Raw genomic sequence first — 19,133 nt, 5'->3', positions numbered from 1 at the left:
CTCAGGACAGGTTTCTACTTTGTAACATGTAGTATTTTTTGGATAGTTGATCAAGAAAGTGATTCATATATGAAAAATCAAGTGATGTGAACCAGCATTTGCATGCAGGATATGAGCAGGCACTGCATGAGACAGAGTCTCATCTGCAGTTTAAAAGATAACGGAGTAGAATAGGTTACAAGTCTATTACATTTTCATAATAACTCTATGGTTTAACAAGTTATTTATACAAAGTATTTGATTATTTGAGTATCACACTGTTCAACAGTTGAAAAGCAAGAAAAGGCCTGAATTGATCATGCACGATTTCCAGAACCAGTAGAGTTTGTGCAGTCACTAAAACTAGCTTTCGACAATGGTCCCAACTTCGAGACTGAAGTGGATATAAAAATAGGCTGAGAAGGTATATAATAAGTGGAAGATAAAATCACAAGTGCGGCTGATTTGCTATCGCATATTGTCCTGTCTAACACGAACTGGCTAGCTGCTTTCATAGAACATTGCACCGAGACTTCTCCCTGAACGGATTGGCTTCTGCGCGTGGTGGATGGAGGAGGGAGTCATGTTCTTCGTGTTGATTACAGTAATCAATGAGGTCCTGAAGCGTTTGGGACAGCGGCTTCCTCTGCAACCTAACCTGCTCCCGAAGGGAGTCTACCGTCGATTGCATCCTCATTTGAGCCTCTCTTGGATTCCTCGACATCTCTAATGCCTACACAATCATTGGCATAATCAATGATTACGAGAGACCTAATTGAACTAATGAGAAATGTGAATCACTGAACATAATAGCCACCGGCAATCGCCACCAGCCAGCTGACAATAACTTTGGACTACCTGACATAATAACTACAGACTGACCACTAATAGCTAATTTCAACATAATATGCAACTCCAGAGAACTTTTAATCAAGCTGATTTACTGAAACTTAAAACAGAGCAATTAAAAAAGCGATGAATATGCAGCTGGCGCAACGGAAATGAAGGCCAGAATCATAATAGCAAGGGCTACTTGTCAGCGCTCTAGTTCAGATCAGAATAGATTTCACAATCTTGATAAATGTTTGATAATTTTAAAGTCAAACACAGTTAAAAAAGTATGGCACAAGATTTTTTGCTATTCTCAAAGGAGATAAAAATGTTTATCTGGTCTGAGCTATAAATAAATTTGAGATTTGCCTCCCTTGACCTACTACCAGTCTAATGGTATATTCAAGTGTCAATTACTAATTTGTACAGGCGCTTAAGAGTTGGTAAAAGCCAACATAACAAATTAAATTTTTAATCTAGTTGTTATACTATTCATTATGAACTAAAAATGGAAAATTCCAGAATGTTGGCATCGTTTCAAAGCTAAATAACTATAGATCATAGTTTTGATAACTTTTTAAATATAGCAGTTTGGCAACAGGCAAAACGTATCCAAGTTTGTAAGCAATACCCAGCAGAACGAGTTGAGACCGACTTCCCTCAACACGATTGATGATATACATTTATTAACATTACCAATATTTAGTAATACTGTACAAGTTTCTTTGAGCAATGACACAAGATATTTGCCAGGCAAAGCCACCTTTTCACGAATTTCACAAATATTGCAGCATATAATGTTGCTCAAATAGCTGATGCAAATAAGTGTATTCTTAAGGGCGTATATCAGACTCAAACATCTAAGAGCATAAGTTGATTTCCTTTTAGTCCATAACATTACAGCCAAGGTTACACATTCTATCAGGAGTTATTCTTGCCAATTCCAGTGATTATTGTTCAAAATTGGTATAAAATGTACAGCTGTGAGCCAAAGAATACGTAAACTGGTTGCTTTTGGAGAACAAGAGTTTGTACATATGTAATGATTACAAAAGATTGTTTATGTACTGACATTGTACAATATCACTACAGTGCATTATAATATATAATGAAGCCTGCCGTAATAGTTTAGGAAAGCTCACAACAGTCGTCCTAGTTGTAATCCTTTCACAAAAGACTTGGTGATTAGGACTGGCACACCATCACAGAGGCATTCATTACAGAGGCGCGCAGCATCCCAATTAAAGTGGCAGTCAGAAAGTGATTGCTAAGATTTCACTATTTAAATATGTAAGCACTGTTCAGCAAACTGCAGTTATCCTATTCATCATGCATTTTATCATAAGCATTTGGAGAATTACAAGTTAAAGTTTACTCAAAATTGAGCAAATAACATTAAGCGGATTAACCAAAGTTTACCCATTGTTTGCAGCTCAGGTCAAGCAGTTAAAAGTATTTTATTCACGCAGCTATATGTAAAATGCTGTGATAAAGTGTTGATAACCGAGGATTATGATAAATATTTGTCCAGATTTCAGCTAGTGATTACAGTAAGACCCTCTTTGTTCATACCAACCACATATATTATCACATGCACAACAATTTGTAGGCAGCTAAACCAGAATGATTATGCAGGTTATGATACTGATTCACAGAATGAAGAAATGGTATCTAGGTGTAGTAACCAACAATAGGCATTGTTAGTTAATGTTACGTTCTTGTATAAGCGATGAGCATGTCTAATAGTTTGCATTATGCTCACGAGCGGTGATGTAAAATGTGACTAGCACCATGAGACTGCATAAAATTGGTTAACTTTGACTCAATTAGCACAATTCACTAGTAGCTGATTATATAAACCTTCCTGCACTAAAGCTATAGGCTGCGTAAAATTTTGCTATAGGTCCTTCACGTCAAGGTCAAAAATAATAGCACATAAATTGGTCTAATTGTTTTAAAACGGATCAACACAATGCGTGTCGAAACAACAAAACTTATTTAGTAAATAATGAAATTTTAGTTGAATTGAAAACTATAAGGATATCTTTCGCGATGCTTCATCTATATGGATTTTTCCTATTTTTGTGACGGTTGTGCAATGCACCAACAGAGCATAACGAGTCGACAAAAGTATTCGTTTGTTCTTTGTATATCACATATGAAGAGCGAGTCTCAGTTTGACACTAGCTTTTCGTAATGCACTTTTTCATAAATTTCAGCAGTCGTCCGAAATTTAAAGAACATATGTAACATTAGTTAAGAAACTAAATTTGGTTTCAGCTTGTCTTTAACGTATTATAAAATGACTGATGCCACTAAAATACTAACGCAGTTCTAAAAACAAAAAGTTTGTTTATGCAACTGAGCCAGTAAAACAATATACGCCTGAGCCGCAAAGACCACTGAATGTTTTAAAACAGTGCAAGACACAAAATCACAAGTTTACTGTAAAATCACAAGTCCAGTGTTTACTATACAAATAGTTAGGACGGTCTTACCGTAAATATTACCCACGTTTTATACACCTGCTCTAAGCCAACACCGTCTTAACGTAACCTAATAATTTGACAACACTAAAACACGAGTAAGCGTCAGTATTGATAGAGGCGCCGCGACAATCTAGTACACAGAAACTGCATAAATTCCGGAAATTAATGGTCAAGGTTGCATTGTTAGCCCTAAATCTTTCAATAATTAATGTTTGGGGAAGTGTGGTATGCTTCGGTATTTAAAAATTACAGATTTGAGCAGCTTCCGCCTGCTGTACAGGAATTTTTGTTGGACTTGAATGGTTTTAAACTGTCGTTTCGATTATCACGCTTCAAAAACTATCACGCTTTCCAAACAAAGTAGACTACATGTTTATAGTAATTTAGGGTATTTTAATAGGATTTTAAAGTTTGTATATCATGTTTGAGATATTTTATATACAACATTTTACACCATCGAAGTAAAGTGTTGATTTTTTAAAGTCATATCATCAAAGAGTTTATGTACTAATGCTCAAAATCATAGTTTGTTTATTTTGCTCTATTTGTGGAATTGATGAGTTGTGGCTAATAAATTGCAATTGTTTCAGTATGTATTTGATAATTTATTAGCTATATTTGAATGGGAACGCTGCTCACTAGTGCAAGGACAGCGTATTAATAGTGTGGACGAGCTCACACACACTAGTCACTATAAAGTTCGTTCAAATACTTTCGAACTATCGACAATTAATGACAGTAATTACTTAAGTGCTGTCTCAGCTATCCAGAATATTTTTATGAAGTTGCTGGTTTGAACAGAACTTTTGGAGAAGGATTTAGAAAATGATTTATAGCTTAGGTCATTTTTACTCGCTCATTTGTAGATCACATTTATCAAGTACATATACTGTACCAGATCATCTATGTTTTATAAATCTCAATCAATAATCGCTAATTTGAGAGCATTCATAGATGATTAGTCGTCTTGCTATTTGCATATAGTTTGCCAAACTTTAGTTAGATGTGAGTTGGTATCTACTAAGGGTGACGTTGTTACAGATTTGAAATTTGGACATTTTTAGGATTTCTGAACTAGTGAATGACAACTATGAGCGATTTCAATCGCAAACGGTTAGCAGATATCAAACGAAAGCCTGGCAATGATAATAAATGTGCTGACTGTGGGGCTGGAGGTATGTAGGCCTAAATTTACTGAACATAGCTTATTTTATTGATGTGAGTAATTGATGATTTTGTGTAACAAAACTTCCTGTTTTTTTATTTGTAGACCCAGATTGGGCATCATATAGCCTAGGAGTCTTTTTATGTTTTGCATGCTGCGGTGTCCATCGATCACTGGGCACACATATTAGTAGGACTAAAAGCCTGACTGTCGACAACTGGGAGGATGAGCAAGTGGTGGTATGTTTTAAAAGTATTGTTACTAGTGCAGCTATTCGTAACTATGAAGCATTACCAGTTGTGGGTTTATTTATTACCAGTTGAATAATAAATGGTAAGTTGTATAATTTTTACACTAAGTCCGGCTTTTCATTTTTACAAGCCATAACACATTTTTCTTTTTTCTGACTAAAATGTTAGACTCATGCAACAAGAATATGATTATAGTCAGCTGCTCGTAACTAAAGCAACTCAAAATCTCAGTGAGCGACTAAATCTTTCTGAATGGTTTTAACAGAAATTTAAAAGGTATTTACAAGTACCAAATAGTAGCAACCATCTTTTCATATAACGTTATCGAAGCCTAACCAATTATTATTATTGAAATAGCAATATAGAAGCAAAGGATTACTTTAATGTTCCTTTTAAAAGTCCTGCGTCACAAATAGCATTGTTTTTTATCGCAAATAGAATCAGTTTCTGGCTCTTGAAATTACTTTGGCCAGCCAAAGTTTCTCTGAGTATTTTTAGGGAATGTGTAAAACTATGTTTACTGGTTCCTGATCAATACTACTTGTGAAAAGCACAATTTTTTGGCGCAGTGCAATTTTAAAATTGATCTACATGGCGACAATACTTCTATAAACATTTTTATAATTAAGATGTATTCCATATATGTTTATTCTTATGGTTTCCTTTCATTTCCAAAGACCAAGTTTGGGGAGTGTTGGGTTTGCGTTTTAAATTAACTTTTATGAAGAAACGTGTCAATGTATTTTATTCATGCACCAACTTTTTTCATACCGTAGACTATGGATGACCTTGGAAATGAAGCAGCAGCTCAGAAGTACCTGGTGCATTTCCCCATTAGCTATCGGAAGCCGGAGAAAGACACTTCATCGTATGCAGGCTAATTATTCAGTAGTCGAACCTCTGTTAAATTTTGGTTTTATTACTTGGCTATTTGACGGATGGGAGGTAGAAAAACTAACTTTTTGGTTGAATAGTGAAATGCCAGCCTGAAGGCTTCTGTCTTTTTTCTCTGTTTCTCATTTTTACAACTTTGACTGATTTTAAGACAATATGCATTGATTGTCACGCCGACATTTATTTTTTTACCGTAATAATCACAGCTTTTGGCGCAGCATATAAAATGGTTGGGACAGAGAGATAACAATTTTATCTTGGCGATATTTTGATGATGTAGCATCTTAAATAGTAAACATGCTTTGACTGTAACTAGCATCAGGTGGCCTAAACAAAAATTTATTTTTCTATAATTTCTCAGTCCTGCTGTTCCTAAACCTCCATCAGATAACTAGTTTTAGGTTTGATTTGTACATTTAGGACACTGAGGGAGCAGTATATTCGAGCCAAGTATGAGAGACTAGAATTTCAGAGTGTTGATAGACAGACCTATCTTAGGGACGAAAAGACAGGTTACTTAATGAAGAAGGGAAGGGATGACCCAAACTTTCGTCAGAGAAAGTTTGTTTTGTTAGGAAAAACCAATTCTCTGATGTATTTCAACAAAGAAAATGTAAGTTATTTTTATAACCCTTTCAGATGATCATTTAAACTGCATAATTAGATGTGCTGAAATCAGTTGAAACACTTTATGAATACATGTAAGTACACTGTATGGATACATGTAAGTACACCGTATGAATACATGTAAGTACGCCGTATGGATACATGTAAGTACACTGTATGGATACATGTAAGTACACTGTATGGATACATGTAAGTACACCGTATGAATACATGTAAGTACACTGTATGGATACATGTAAGTACACTGTATGGATACATGTAAGTACACTGTATGGATACATGTAAGTACACTGTATGGATACATGTAAGTACACTGTATGGATACATGTATGTACACTGTATGAATACATGTAAGTGCACTGTATGGATACATGTAAGTACACTGTATGGATACATGTAAGTACTCTGTATGGATACATGTAAGTACACTGTATGAATACATGTAAGTACACTGTATGAACACATGTAAGTACACTGTATGGATACATGTAAGTGCACTGTATTGATACATGTAAGTACACTATGAATACATGTAAGTACACTGTATGAATACATGTAAGTACACTGTATGGATACATGTAAGTGCACTGTATTGATACATGTAAGTACACTGTATGGATACATGTAAGTACACTGTATGGATACATGTAAGTGCACTGTATGGATACATGTAAGTGCACTGTATTGATACATGTATGTACACTGTATGGACTAGGTCAAAATATGTTGCATTCAAAGAGTGCCTCTGATTGACTCAATAATTTCAATTTATTGTTCTTCTTATTTGAGACTGATTTTCTATAAGCCAGTTGGTGACGCTTACTAAAACGACTTAAGGTGCTTGCAGACTAGACAAGCACCTAGAATAGACATTCTTTTTGTAGACAATACAGACATCTATAATTGTGACCAAATATAACACTGAAAAACTCGGCTGTATTGATTTGTGGGTACAAATAGTCGTGTAGTTACAGCGAGCCATAGTTACAAAGAGTCATAGTCGCAAAGAGTCATTTAATTATAGTCAGGCGTTTCTGCAGAGAGTTGTAGTTACAGGGAGTTATACAGTTACTGAGGGTCATGAAGGTACAAAAGTTATGTGGGTCAGGGAGTTATGTAGTTACGGAGGTTCATGGAGATACCATGCTGTTTAGAGTGATGCTGTTACAGAGAGTTATGAACGTACACAGAGTTGTGTAGTTACGGAGTTTTGTACATTATCTAAACAAGTAGTTAAACAAACTCCTAGTCATAAAACAATACATATTCCTTGGTTTTGTATCTCTAACGGTATTAGGTTTTAAACAGATGGTGTCAGCTTTTATTAGTGCAAAGCTCTAATGATTAGTGGTTTAATGCTTAATAGTTGGTGGAATACATGTATCTGTAGGCTGCTGCTCATCCGTCACAGATAACAAGATGACTGTTGTGTTACAGCGTTTCTACCAATGCTGTATACCCTTGCCTTACCTGCTACATCCTACTGTTAGAATGCACAACAGTGCGCGTACTTGTCACTCAATCTACCCTCATCTAAGTTTTTGATACATGCATAGTACCTTCATAGTACCTTCATAGTATCTTCATAGTATCTTCATAGTACCTTTATAGTACCTTCATAGTATCTTCATAGTACCTTTATAGTACCTTCATAGTATCTTCATAGTACCTTTATAGTACCTTCATAGTACCTTTATAGTACCTTTATAGTACCTTCATAGTACCTTTATAGCACCGTTATTGCTCAGTTGCTACGTTTTGCTTCGAGTCTGGTCTTACCTTTTTGTTGTTTTAGGCTAAAAAACCCAAGGCGGAGCTTTCTTTAGATGATCTCAATTGCTGTTTTGTTCCAAGCAAAATAGGAAACCTGAATGGTTTGCAGATATCCTACATCGATGGTGATGGTGCGACAAGAAATATTTTTGTATATTCTGATGATGGCAAGGTAAGCGCTGTTAACCATTTAAGTGTTCTGGCTACAGTCAAACCTTGACATACATGTACATAAATATTAATTAATCGGTTCAGATATTTGCTCTATATGTTGAAACTGTCGCGTGTTGGGGCCAATTTTAATGTTATTTTATACCTTAGACACTCATGAACAGAAATGTTGGTTTGGCGCTGCGGAGGTTTGAAGGTAAAGTGAATCAAAGAAAACAAAACAGACCAATTCACTTCAACTCACGCTAAATATAATTTATACTAACTTAATTTATATTTTTTATCATTTGTTGCATTTTTTTTCAATTTTTATCATTTTCTTCACATTCACTTTTGAAACTGTAAAATTTCTAAACATTCCATCGCTAGTGTTTATGTGTATAACCTAAAATCAAACAAACTATGCCTCCTTAGCAATGCTTCCGTAGCAACATTGCCTTAGCAGTATCTCCTTAGCAGTACCTCCTTAGCAGCGCTCTAAATTGCTTACAAATCTGAAAATTAACTCATTGATTAGAGAAATTGTCCTGATTTTCATCCTTATCATATAAATGAGTATAGAAACTCATAATAATTATATATATACACTACATATTAGAAATTAGTAACTAAATAGTATATTACCTTAGTAACTATAGTTGCCTACAGTAACTTGAATGTATTTAGTGGTTATGATCTGCTTATGGTTATGGTTATGATTTTTACTTCTTCCTTTAACGTTGTTATCAATCTTAGGTCCTGTAGCTAACAAAGTTAAGTTATATATGTAATTATATAGTTATATACATATAATAAATTAAAGTTTGTAGTAAATATTATATTAAACACTAAAATGCATAAGAAATTTTCACTTTCTTTTAATTTTCACTAACTTTAATTTCACTCACGCGCTATCAAGCATTTACGAAATACTAAGATTGCTGAACTGAGAAAGAGAGTGAGCATCGTATCTCTTTCATACAGTTTGGGAGGGAATTTGGTGATTAGCATATCGGCATCGTTGTTATTCCGGCGTATTCAGCACACCGATCGCCAAATTTGAATTTCGAGAGATCTTTTTGTTGATATTCTAGGGCGCAAAAATGCCATAACCACGGGATGAAAGAACTCGCGTTCCGCGTCGTAAGGCCAAAAAGCTGTAAAGCAGGGACATCGTCACCCGGGGGTGCACTGTATTTGTTTAAGGTTTGTTTGATATATAAATAATATCATTTTAGAAACACATCAATCAACAAAGATGTTTTTTTGCCAAGTCGTCTGCTCTATAATAAACGTTAATTTTTTAACAATATTTAATAGCGTGCAATGTCAAGGACAGTAATTGTTGGCTCCTAGAAATATTCGAAAATTAAAAATTCTAAAAAATTCTTGGCAGGAATATGCATATATGTATATATACTATATATGGTATATATAGTATACTAGCTGTGCTACCCAGCGTTGCTCGGGTAATAAAAAAGTCTTTGGACACAAAATTGATTTGTATTTAACATATAACAACATTTGCCATTCTAATTTTCAAACTACATATCATGACAGAAGTGTTTTGTGTAGTTGAAATAAATTAAAAGAGAAAGTAAAAACAGCTGTAAAGGTTTTCAAACTTATCAAGCAACTGTAACTTTCAAACTTCATATCACGAGGAAAAAGTTTTGTGCAAGACAACTAAATTAAAAATTTATAAAACAACTGTAAAGGTTTTCAAACCACTGTAAATTTAAAATTTCATAACTTTCAGCGACGCATATCTTTTAATAACATACATATATAATCAGTACACAAATCACCAAATTTTAAGTTTCAGATAAATTTTGGTCGGTATCATGGGGCGGAATAAATTATCCCTAACACAAAAAACAACGGAGCATCGTGTTGCATAAACTTAGGTTTAGGTCCCAAATAGTTCTTAACAGAGGCACCGTAACACGTAATGCTAAAATAGTTAGCACGCACATGGGGTATGTGGTATATGGAAAAAGTCTTTGATCAATGTTCCCATTCTAGCTCAGTGGTAGAGTGTCCGGATTAGAAACTTGTTTATGCATTAGTTATGAGTTCTAATCCATCAGAATGCAGAATTTTAATATCAAGGTTTTAATAGCTATAGTCGGAATGACAGACATACGACATACTTTGAGAAATATATAATTATATCGATGTATATATACTATGTATGTATAGTAAGTATTTATATATACTAGTGCAGGGGTCAGCAACCTTTTCCACTCAAAGAGCCGTTTGGACCTGTTTTCCACAGGAAAGAACGCAGTGGGAGCCACAAACCCCGTTTCATATTTTAAATTAAAAAATAAATAAATACCACATGTAACCTTGTGTTTAGCTTTTAATGTTTTTATACAATGTTAACATCATAAAACGTAAAGTTGTGGCATATATAATGGTTTAATTGCTGAAAAAACAAAATTACACTTTTGTAAAGAACAATAAAATAATTTCAGTGGTTTTATTGGCGCATAAATTGTTATAAAGTGTGTTACCTGTATTAGTGTTTTTGTTGTTTGTCAGTAGCGTTGTCGACGATATTGAAGGCCTAAGTGGCTGGCCAGCCTTACTAAATTTCTAATTGTTTAATTAATCCAGTTTGTCGACATAATATCAGGAGGTATCTCGTAGCGATCTGACCTTCCGCGCGAATCCGCTGGTACGTTTTTTGGTACTTTTATGTTACAGTCATGTGACGATCATGTGATAAGGTACTAATAATACAACATAATGTAAATAACGACGCTTAGCAAGCGACAATGTTCTATCACCATACTGACCATTTTTAAATTTATATTACAAAATCTAGTAATAAAATTTCTATATTTTTATGAATTACTTGGCATATGGTAATAAAAGGAAAAAATCCAAAGTCAGAGGGAGCCGCAGCGAGGGGATGAAAGAGCCGCATGCGGCTCCGGAGCCGCAAGTTGCCGACCCCTGTACTAGTGTAATGCTTGGCATTGCGTGGGTATTAAAAATCAGCTTATAAACGATGGCAGGTAGGGTAGTTGTCTGCCATTTGCCATTAGCCAGGCACATTGCCAATGGCTAATTCAAGTAAATTAGTATTGTTAAACTTACTAATAAAAGCCGTGAGAGCAAGCATTAAATGATGTTGCGCTGTAACACAGAGTGCTATGCATATTTACACCCAAAATTCGACCTATATCGTTCAATGAATCTATCAACCTCTCGTAGCTCATTGGTTTAGCATATTGTCTGGGGAATGGGAAGTCCTGAGATCAAATGTTCTGCGATACGGGTTCTCCATTTCAAGATTTATAGCTATAGCTAGACAACCCCCAATCACGCACACACAGACCTTGAGATATACATGTATATAGATATAATATATGGAATGGGTAGCAACACTTTGTTTGCCTCGCAATGACGTCGAACAATATATTACTCTTCTGCTTTAGATATGTTAAAACATTTATGATTTGATGTTGTGTAAGAGGCAATGCAGTTTACTAGGATGCCAGATTTTCAAGGAATTGAACAAATAATTTCTTGTGCTGTACTTTAGCGTTGTTACTCTTTATTGCTAGGCATTTTTTTCTCAAATTTTGTTAACATTTTTCACCGTGAATGGCTTAACATGCGTATTTGAAGGAGATGGTCGATTGGTATATGAGTGTGAGACATATAAAGTTTACTCGTCTGCGTATCGGACTTCCGCATGCACCCGTTGAAGACCTACTGAGCAGGCTAACCAATGACTTTCTGCTGGAAGGTTGGCTCTACAAGACCGGACCAGATGTGAAGCATGCTTGGAAAAGACGTTGGTTCACCCTTGACCAGAGGAAGCTCCTTTATTTCTTAGATCCTCTGGTTAGTTTCTAACAAACACTTCATGGAGAAAATCATGACAAACTAACAGGTCTACATCGATAGCAACTTAATAGGAAATGCATTGGTAAACTCTGGTATGGCAACTGATATATGAGATGTAGGATGTGATTTCTTTAGGCAGTTTCACATAATACTGACATTTAGGGCTCTAATGTATCGCACAATTTAGCTTTCTCTGGCATTTTAGTTCTCTGCTGTATAAAACATTGCAGCGGATTTTGGCATTTCTAGGGCTCTTCCGTGTCGAACAATGCAGCTATCTCTGACATTTTTAGGGCTCTTCTGTGTCGAACAATGCAGCTGTCTCTGACATTGTGTGTATTTGCTGCTTGTTCGAGTCTGATTTTATCAGTAAGGATAACTCCGCTCGCTTGGTGCCTACGGTTTTGGGTTAAATGTACAATTATGCTCTTTAAGCACACAGTAAGCTGACAGGGAGTTTATGTCGCCTCATCGCTTGGTCGACAGGCCTGAGCAATGAGGCGACAATCAGTGTTTCTGCTAGAAGCCCTATTTTACTCATTGACACTAGTGATTTGGACTGTGAATTGCTTACAAGCTCTGTCAACATGCCTGAGCCTATTTCCTTATTTGTTCAATAATCTGCTTCACTACAAGTTGTCTATTCACACATATTTACTGGGCCGAGCTAAGGAACATCATCAGTTTTTTTTTGGTACAATTCTGTACAATTTTTGTACAATTCTGTACAATTACATGTAAGCTTGACTTTTATGTGCTTTCTATAGAGGTTGTACATGTATATAACACTAGTAACTAGTAGGCCAGTCAGTTTGTACATAGACTGTTCGCACTGTAGACATTCAGATGTAGGTTCTTTGCTTTTGGTGAGTCGTTTGCTGTTGGGGTAGGTTTGCCAAAAAACTATTTCTAGCAGTAGAATGTTTGCAAAAGGTGGGTGCTATTGTAATTGCAAATGTTTATATCATCTGCAGAGCGCATACGCCAAGGGTGAGATCTATTTGGGTCACAAATCGGATGGATATTCGGTGTGTGAGGGAGTGCCGCCAGGTCGTCAGGATTACGGTATATCCTTTACATTAACTGTGCCTGGTCGCCAATTTCCTTTCTCTGCCGAGACGCGGGAGGAGAGATCAGAATGGATCACGGTCCTCAACAACGTCATTTCTACACCTCTCACACCCCAGGATGCTTCTCGTAAGTCCTCCTTAACTTTTGCTAATGTAGTCTTTCGCTAGCTTTGATATTTCACCAATATTATATAATCAATCCATTTTAAAACATTGGGGTTGACAGATTTAGTCAAGATCTTTGCTTGCTATACCGCATATGCGATTAAGTTCTTGTAACATACAGTTTATATCAGTATTATCGAATAGACAAGTGGGCAACTACAGTATGTCTCATCTCTCTTAGTTCGCAAAATTGGAGTTGGTAATGCTAACTCTAGTTGTTAAGGCTAATTGGAGTTTGTAATGTTAATTGTAGTTTATAATGCTAATTGTAGTTTGTAATGCTAATTGTAGTTTGTAATGCTAATCAAACACAACCTTAACACTTGTATAAATCAGCTGTTATGTGAATGGGTTTCCGGAGAGTGCTCAAGAGCGAGCAAAAGGCTCTTTCGACAGGAAGTGGCAACCTATTACTGTGGCAATGTCACTGCAGTTGCATTGACCTTCCTACTGTTGGATTATGTGTTCAGAATATATTGTATATAATTTATTGGTTTCAGCAGCTTTATCATCCTTCAGCAAGCCAACTTTTGTTTCGGAAAGACAACAAAGCTGGTCTAGTCCGTGTAAGGTGTATTAGGTGCGGCCACTCTCATTCTAAAGCAGCACACTTCATTTGAATGTCAATAACAACAAAGACTTTTTCTTATAAATATCCATAAATAGCCTGTCTCTAGCTGATGCTTTCTCGCTGCCACAGGTATTAGGAGAAATCGGTAGAAACGAGTCTGATCAGCATTTGTATCAACGCACTTGGTCAGTGCCAACGTACCTACATGTACAGAAGATGGCCACCTTCAACTCCAGCAGGATGAGCAAAGTAATTTAAACCTTTGATCTGACTCTTTATTATGCTTTTATAAAACAAATATTTCTATCCCCTATTGCCTATCCCCTATTGCCTATCCCCTATTTGCTCTCCCCTATTCCTTTCAGAGTTATCTTAGCCTGGTTTCTACGCTGTGGGGTTTTTCACAATTATATTTTATGCACTCGCTATGTAGCTTCTTTGATTGGTATGAATTGTACAGTTTAATTAACCATTATTTGCCATAATTTTTTTTATATATTGTTTTGCAATTATTTTTAGCCTTTTACAATCAATATATATATATGAATATATATATGAATCTATATATTGAGTAAGGAGCTGGGATACCAGCATTTGGTAACAATCAGCTGACTACATTATACCACTTTCAATCAATTCCGAGGAATATATCTATCTTTTTTATAATATATTGGATTATAGCTCAGACTAAATTATTCCATTATTATGTTTTCTTTGATATTCAAGAAGAGACAAAATGGACATGGGGTTCGCATTACATTGTCCCCTGCTAAGGAAATCTATCAAGTTTAATAATATATTTGCATTGATACTTTGAAGTGAATGCCAAATGTTATTTGAGACGGTTTTGAGGTCATTCAAAGGTCAGACATGTGTAGAGGTGCTGTGATGAGAGTATTAACTTTTAATATGTAATTTATCATTTCTATCAATTTCACATCTTTTTCCATGTTTTTGAATTCTGATCTGCCTCCCTGTAGAGATAAAATGAATTTGCATAGAATGTTTAAATTTTTAACATTGTTGTGGGAGCTAAGACTTGCAAGGTTTATTGTTACGCAACAGATATATAAAGCAGCTGAACAGCAAACAGAGTAGCCATATTGGTGTCATTGATAATAGATGCTGTACAAAAATATAAAACTGGTAAATTACTCGAATGGGTCCTATGCTACTGACAATAAAGTTTTCATTAAAAAGTATTTTGATCGGCTGTGTAACTATTAAAATCTTCCTAAAGCTGTTCAATAACTCAAATAGTAATCTTCCAGAGCATTTATTGCTGGCGACGACAAGCGCCAGTGGTGAGGGCCAAGTCGTCTAAAGCCACATAACCAGGCCCGTTGCCCTCCGCTACCAGCTGTATTCTGTAGCCATCCCTGGCCACATGCGGTGGTACCTCAAAGCTTGTATACTGCCACTCATCTTGTATTACAAGGTTCTGTCTCCACACCTGCAAGCTGCTGCGTCTCATCTGCGTAATAAATTTACACTGTAAATGCATCATCTGTACAATAAATGTATAGTGTACATACGCCATCTAGGCAATGAACGCACAATGTACATGTGTAATCTGTACAATAAATGTATATAATTGTTTATGTATCATTTGTACAATAATTGTATATTGTACATTATCATCTGTATAATAAATGTACACTGTACACATGTCTCATCCGTATAATAAATGTATAGTGTACATGTATCATCTGTATGATAAATGTATAGTGTACATGTATCATCTCTATTGATGCAGCTGAAGATTGCTATATAAAGTTTGATTCGAGAGCATGATATAATTGGTGTGATAACAAAAGGATAAATAAAACGTAGCGCAAAAAGCCAGACAGGTAGCAATACTGATTCCGAAAGGCGAGATAAAGCCAGATATGTTCATTTGCATATTTTATTTTAAATATTAACAAAAAACTTCTCACAAAGTGGATGCGCAGCTGGTGTATTTAGTGATAGACATCAAAAGCGTGCAGCAATTAGAGTGCATAGGGAGGAGTTATTAAAGATCATTGCATAATAAAACAGACTATCATAAATCCTTGCTAGCTAAGAAGTTGATAACGAATACTTGAGCAATCCAAAAACGATATTTCATTTGGTATAATATATTTAAGTGACAGAATCTATCAGCTAAGAGCAGAAAAATTTGTTTTTATGCCTCAGGAATAGCAAAGATAAATTAGATACATTACACACGCGTGTACGTATAATAGCATTACACACGCGTGTACGTATAATAGCATTACACACGCGTGTACGTATAATAGCATTACACACGCGTGTACGTATAATAGCATTACACACGCGTGTACGTATAATAGCATTACACACGCGTGTACGTATAATAGCATTACACACGCGTGTACGTATAATAGCATTACACACGCGTGTACGTATAATAGCATTACACACGCGTGTACGTATAATAGCATTACACACGCGTGTACGTATAATAGCATTACACACGCGTGTACGTATAATAGCATTACACACGCGTGTACGTATAATAGCATTACACACGCGTGTACGTATAATAGCATTACACACGCGTGTACGTATAATAGCATTACACACGCGTGTACGTATAATAGCATTACACACGCGTGTACGTATAATAGCATTACACACGCGTGTACGTATAATAGCATTACACACGCGTGTACATATAATAGCATTACACACGCGTGTACGTATAATAGCATTACACACGCGTGTACGTATAATAGCATTACACACGCGTGTACGTATAATAGCATTACACACGCGTGTACGTATAATAGCATTACACACGCGTGTATGTATACTTTTTTACTGGCATTGGTAATCATCAACAGAACTATTTTTTTATTACAAAGAAAAAAAAATGAAGAGACAAAAACCAGGAATTATTGAGTTGAACCAATGTGTTTTAAGAGTTGGTAATCTAATGGTATTGTGGAGCCGGGATAGCGAACTGAAGGTTGTAGTAACAAAAAGTTCATAAACTGAAACTGCTTACCAGAACCGTGGCATAGAACTTGCCATAGTTGAAGTTGTAGCCAATGTTATACCAGAAGGAAAAGCACTGCCGGGAGTTACTGCGTAGGACATATGATGTGAGACGTGCCTCCTGGCCAGGCATAAGCTGTGCCATATCCACATACATAAATCGGCCTGCAAGCAAAACAAACTCAACACATCCATTTAGTAAATGTTTTAGAGATTCTACATCAAACTGCAGCGATCTCATGCTAAATTTAAACTATTGTGTGAAAAAAGCACCGAGTTGCAACCACCTTCAATTTCTTTTGAAAATCAAAAAGAAATAGATATATTCAATGTATTATTTGCCACACTTTACTGTACTATTTTGTTGTAACTATGTTATACAGTTTACTCCAGCATAGTCTATGCACTGCCTAAATAGGCATTAAAACATCTTGCTGAATGTCGATATGAAGTTAGTGTATGGCCATACAATAACGAGCCTAGCAAAATTGCAAAAGCAATGTGGTACCACTAATGCTAGAGCAGGTGTGATCCATGACAGAAGTCTCTCTCCCTCTGAATGTCCTTTCATTGCTGATGATTCTCCAATAATAATCGCTTGGCAGCTTTCTTTCAAACCAGCAAGTCTCATTGTGAGTCAAATCTGTAGCCTCAAAACTGCAGAAATCGGATGTGACTTCTGCAAGCAGTAAATCATGTAAAAGTTGTATTTATAACTGATTGAATTAGTCTAAAAATTAACTTATCTATCAAAGCTTGAACTGTAAAGAGCCTTAGTTGAGCACTTAGATAAACTTTAGAACTCTGCTGCCTGCATTTTTCAGAGCACAATTAGCGCACTTTGTATAGAATGGCCAGGGTTGAGATAGCATGTATTCTCAGTAGATATTTACATTATCCCAGCATGATGCAGCAACTTGTAATACGGTCTCCATTGCATTTGATATTTAGATGTGTAGTATTCAATTTGCTCGTAGCAATCATCAACACCTTGTTAATACTGCACTAGTCTTCTCCTTGCATATCATTTCTTTGGGAGATGTATTTTGAAGGTGTCAACCATTTGAAATAGTCTAATACAGAAATATTCAATAGTTTGTATGCTCAAATGTGTAGGTTGGTGTTAACTGTATAAAAAATATTTGTGTTAAGTTTCAGTAATATTTCTTGCGCTAAATTGCATTATTTAGTTCAAGAGGCAGTACGTAGTTGGATTTGTAAAGAGTTGTCTCAAAGGAAAAAAGGCACAGGTAACCTAATGTATCACTAATCAATTTTATTCTACTTTATCTTTTAGGTTTGCAAACAGCATTAGCGCGCTTTGAACTTACCATTAAGACAAACATCAACAGGTGAGCTAATTTGGCTTTCATCTTGGATCGCTTGCCATACTGTCACCTCCTCTATGCACTCCTCCTTTTTAATCATTTCTTGTTGCTGCTGCGCCATCGTTGCACGAAGATTTGCATTGTCTGTCCGCAGACGTTCTACTTGTGAGACCAACTCATTAACCTCGTCTTGTTTCTCATCAACCTCGCCTTGTTTCTCATCAAGTCGATTAACCAAGTTTGTTACCATTGATGTTAGATCAAACGACTGCTGGCCATCATCGATATTTTCCGTCAGTCTGTAATCTTCTTTTGGAGAAGGGCTGAACAGTTGCGACAGCACGATGCCCGTCTTAAGAACTTTCTCATTACAAGCCTTAAAATCACTTTCGAGCTTATCGAAAGTTAACTTTTTCTCGGCCAGGGCTTTTTCAGCTCCATCCGATCGACTCTGAAGTTCTTTGACTGCTGCAGAAAGCTCGGTTACAGTGTTCTGGAGTTGGTTTTTTAGCAGAACGCTTGTCTGGTATTGCCTTCGACTCTGCTCCAATTTGTCGAGCTGCTTACTGCTACGCTTGCGGATCTCCTCATACCTCACCCTCAGATTGTTACATTTACTTTGCAAGTTCTCAAGGGAATCTCTACGCACTTCCTGTCGCTCTTTTAATGAATTCCACAATTCCTCATCTGTCAACTCAGAGCAGGTGTTTGGTGACTTAGAAGCTGCCTCAGTAGAGATACTTTCCGTCTCCAATTTATCTAACACTGCCTTAATCATGTCATAAATTTGTTCATATTTGGCAAAATCATTAACTTTTGCAAGAGTAGCTATTGAATCGCATGCCTGCTGTGTCGACATTTTGAATGAACAGTTTCCATGAGCATAGCAAATAAAATATTGAAAAAGTATCAGAGACAAGTAATTCATTATGAATTGAAGTGATTTACAGCGATAGTGTTAAGGAAGCAAAGA

General features: G+C 36.0%; 2 protein-coding genes across 2 annotated transcripts; one reads left to right on the top strand and one right to left on the bottom strand.

Annotated features, from left to right (window-relative positions):
- Window positions 1-3,587: 3,587 nt before the first annotated feature.
- On the top strand, window positions 3,588-14,647 carry LOC137399400 (arf-GAP with dual PH domain-containing protein 1-like). The gene is made up of 9 exons (XM_068085499.1): window positions 3,588-3,659; window positions 4,364-4,474; window positions 4,570-4,703; window positions 5,492-5,583; window positions 6,030-6,222; window positions 8,032-8,181; window positions 11,802-12,020; window positions 12,998-13,220; window positions 13,959-14,647. Exons 2-9 carry the CDS (start codon window positions 4,381-4,383, stop codon window positions 13,976-13,978), a joined length of 1,125 nt encoding a protein of 374 aa, XP_067941600.1. The 5' UTR covers window positions 3,588-3,659; window positions 4,364-4,380; the 3' UTR covers window positions 13,979-14,647.
- Window positions 14,648-14,881: 234 nt separating this feature from the next.
- LOC137398021 (putative leucine-rich repeat-containing protein DDB_G0290503) lies at window positions 14,882-19,088 on the bottom strand. Its single transcript, XM_068084122.1, has 4 exons — window positions 18,164-19,088; window positions 17,341-17,511; window positions 16,843-16,997; window positions 14,882-15,303 (listed from the first exon to the last, which is right to left on the bottom strand). Exons 1-4 carry the CDS (start codon window positions 19,086-19,088, stop codon window positions 15,106-15,108), a joined length of 1,449 nt encoding a protein of 482 aa, XP_067940223.1. The 3' UTR covers window positions 14,882-15,105.
- Between the last annotated feature and the right edge of the window lie 45 nt (window positions 19,089-19,133).

The sequence above is a fragment of the Watersipora subatra genome, chromosome 1 (assembly GCF_963576615.1).
Source record: "Watersipora subatra chromosome 1, tzWatSuba1.1, whole genome shotgun sequence".
Classification (NCBI taxonomy): domain Eukaryota; kingdom Metazoa; phylum Bryozoa; class Gymnolaemata; order Cheilostomatida; family Watersiporidae; genus Watersipora; species Watersipora subatra.
The sequence above is the reverse complement of the archived record's forward strand: the minus strand, read 5'-3'. Positions and strand labels throughout refer to the sequence as shown.

Excerpts from the sequence above, each read along its gene's own strand:
- LOC137399400 (XM_068085499.1), top strand. The coding sequence starts at position 4,381 with ATGACAACTATGAGCGATTTCAATCGCAAACGGTTAGCAGATATCAAA. Across the intron at positions 4,704-5,491 it reads GGGAGGATGAGCAAGTGGTG|ACTATGGATGACCTTGGAAA; the intron begins GTATGTTTTAAA and ends TTCATACCGTAG. Across the intron at positions 6,223-8,031 it reads TGTATTTCAACAAAGAAAAT|GCTAAAAAACCCAAGGCGGA; the intron begins GTAAGTTATTTT and ends TTGTTGTTTTAG.
- LOC137398021 (XM_068084122.1), bottom strand. The coding sequence starts at position 19,088 with ATGAATTACTTGTCTCTGATACTTTTTCAATATTTTATTTGCTATGCT. Across the intron at positions 17,512-18,163 it reads TGTTGATGTTTGTCTTAATG|AAGTCACATCCGATTTCTGC; the intron begins GTAAGTTCAAAG and ends TACTGCTTGCAG. Across the intron at positions 15,304-16,842 it reads AGTTCTATGCCACGGTTCTG|ATGAGACGCAGCAGCTTGCA; the intron begins GTAAGCAGTTTC and ends TTTATTACGCAG.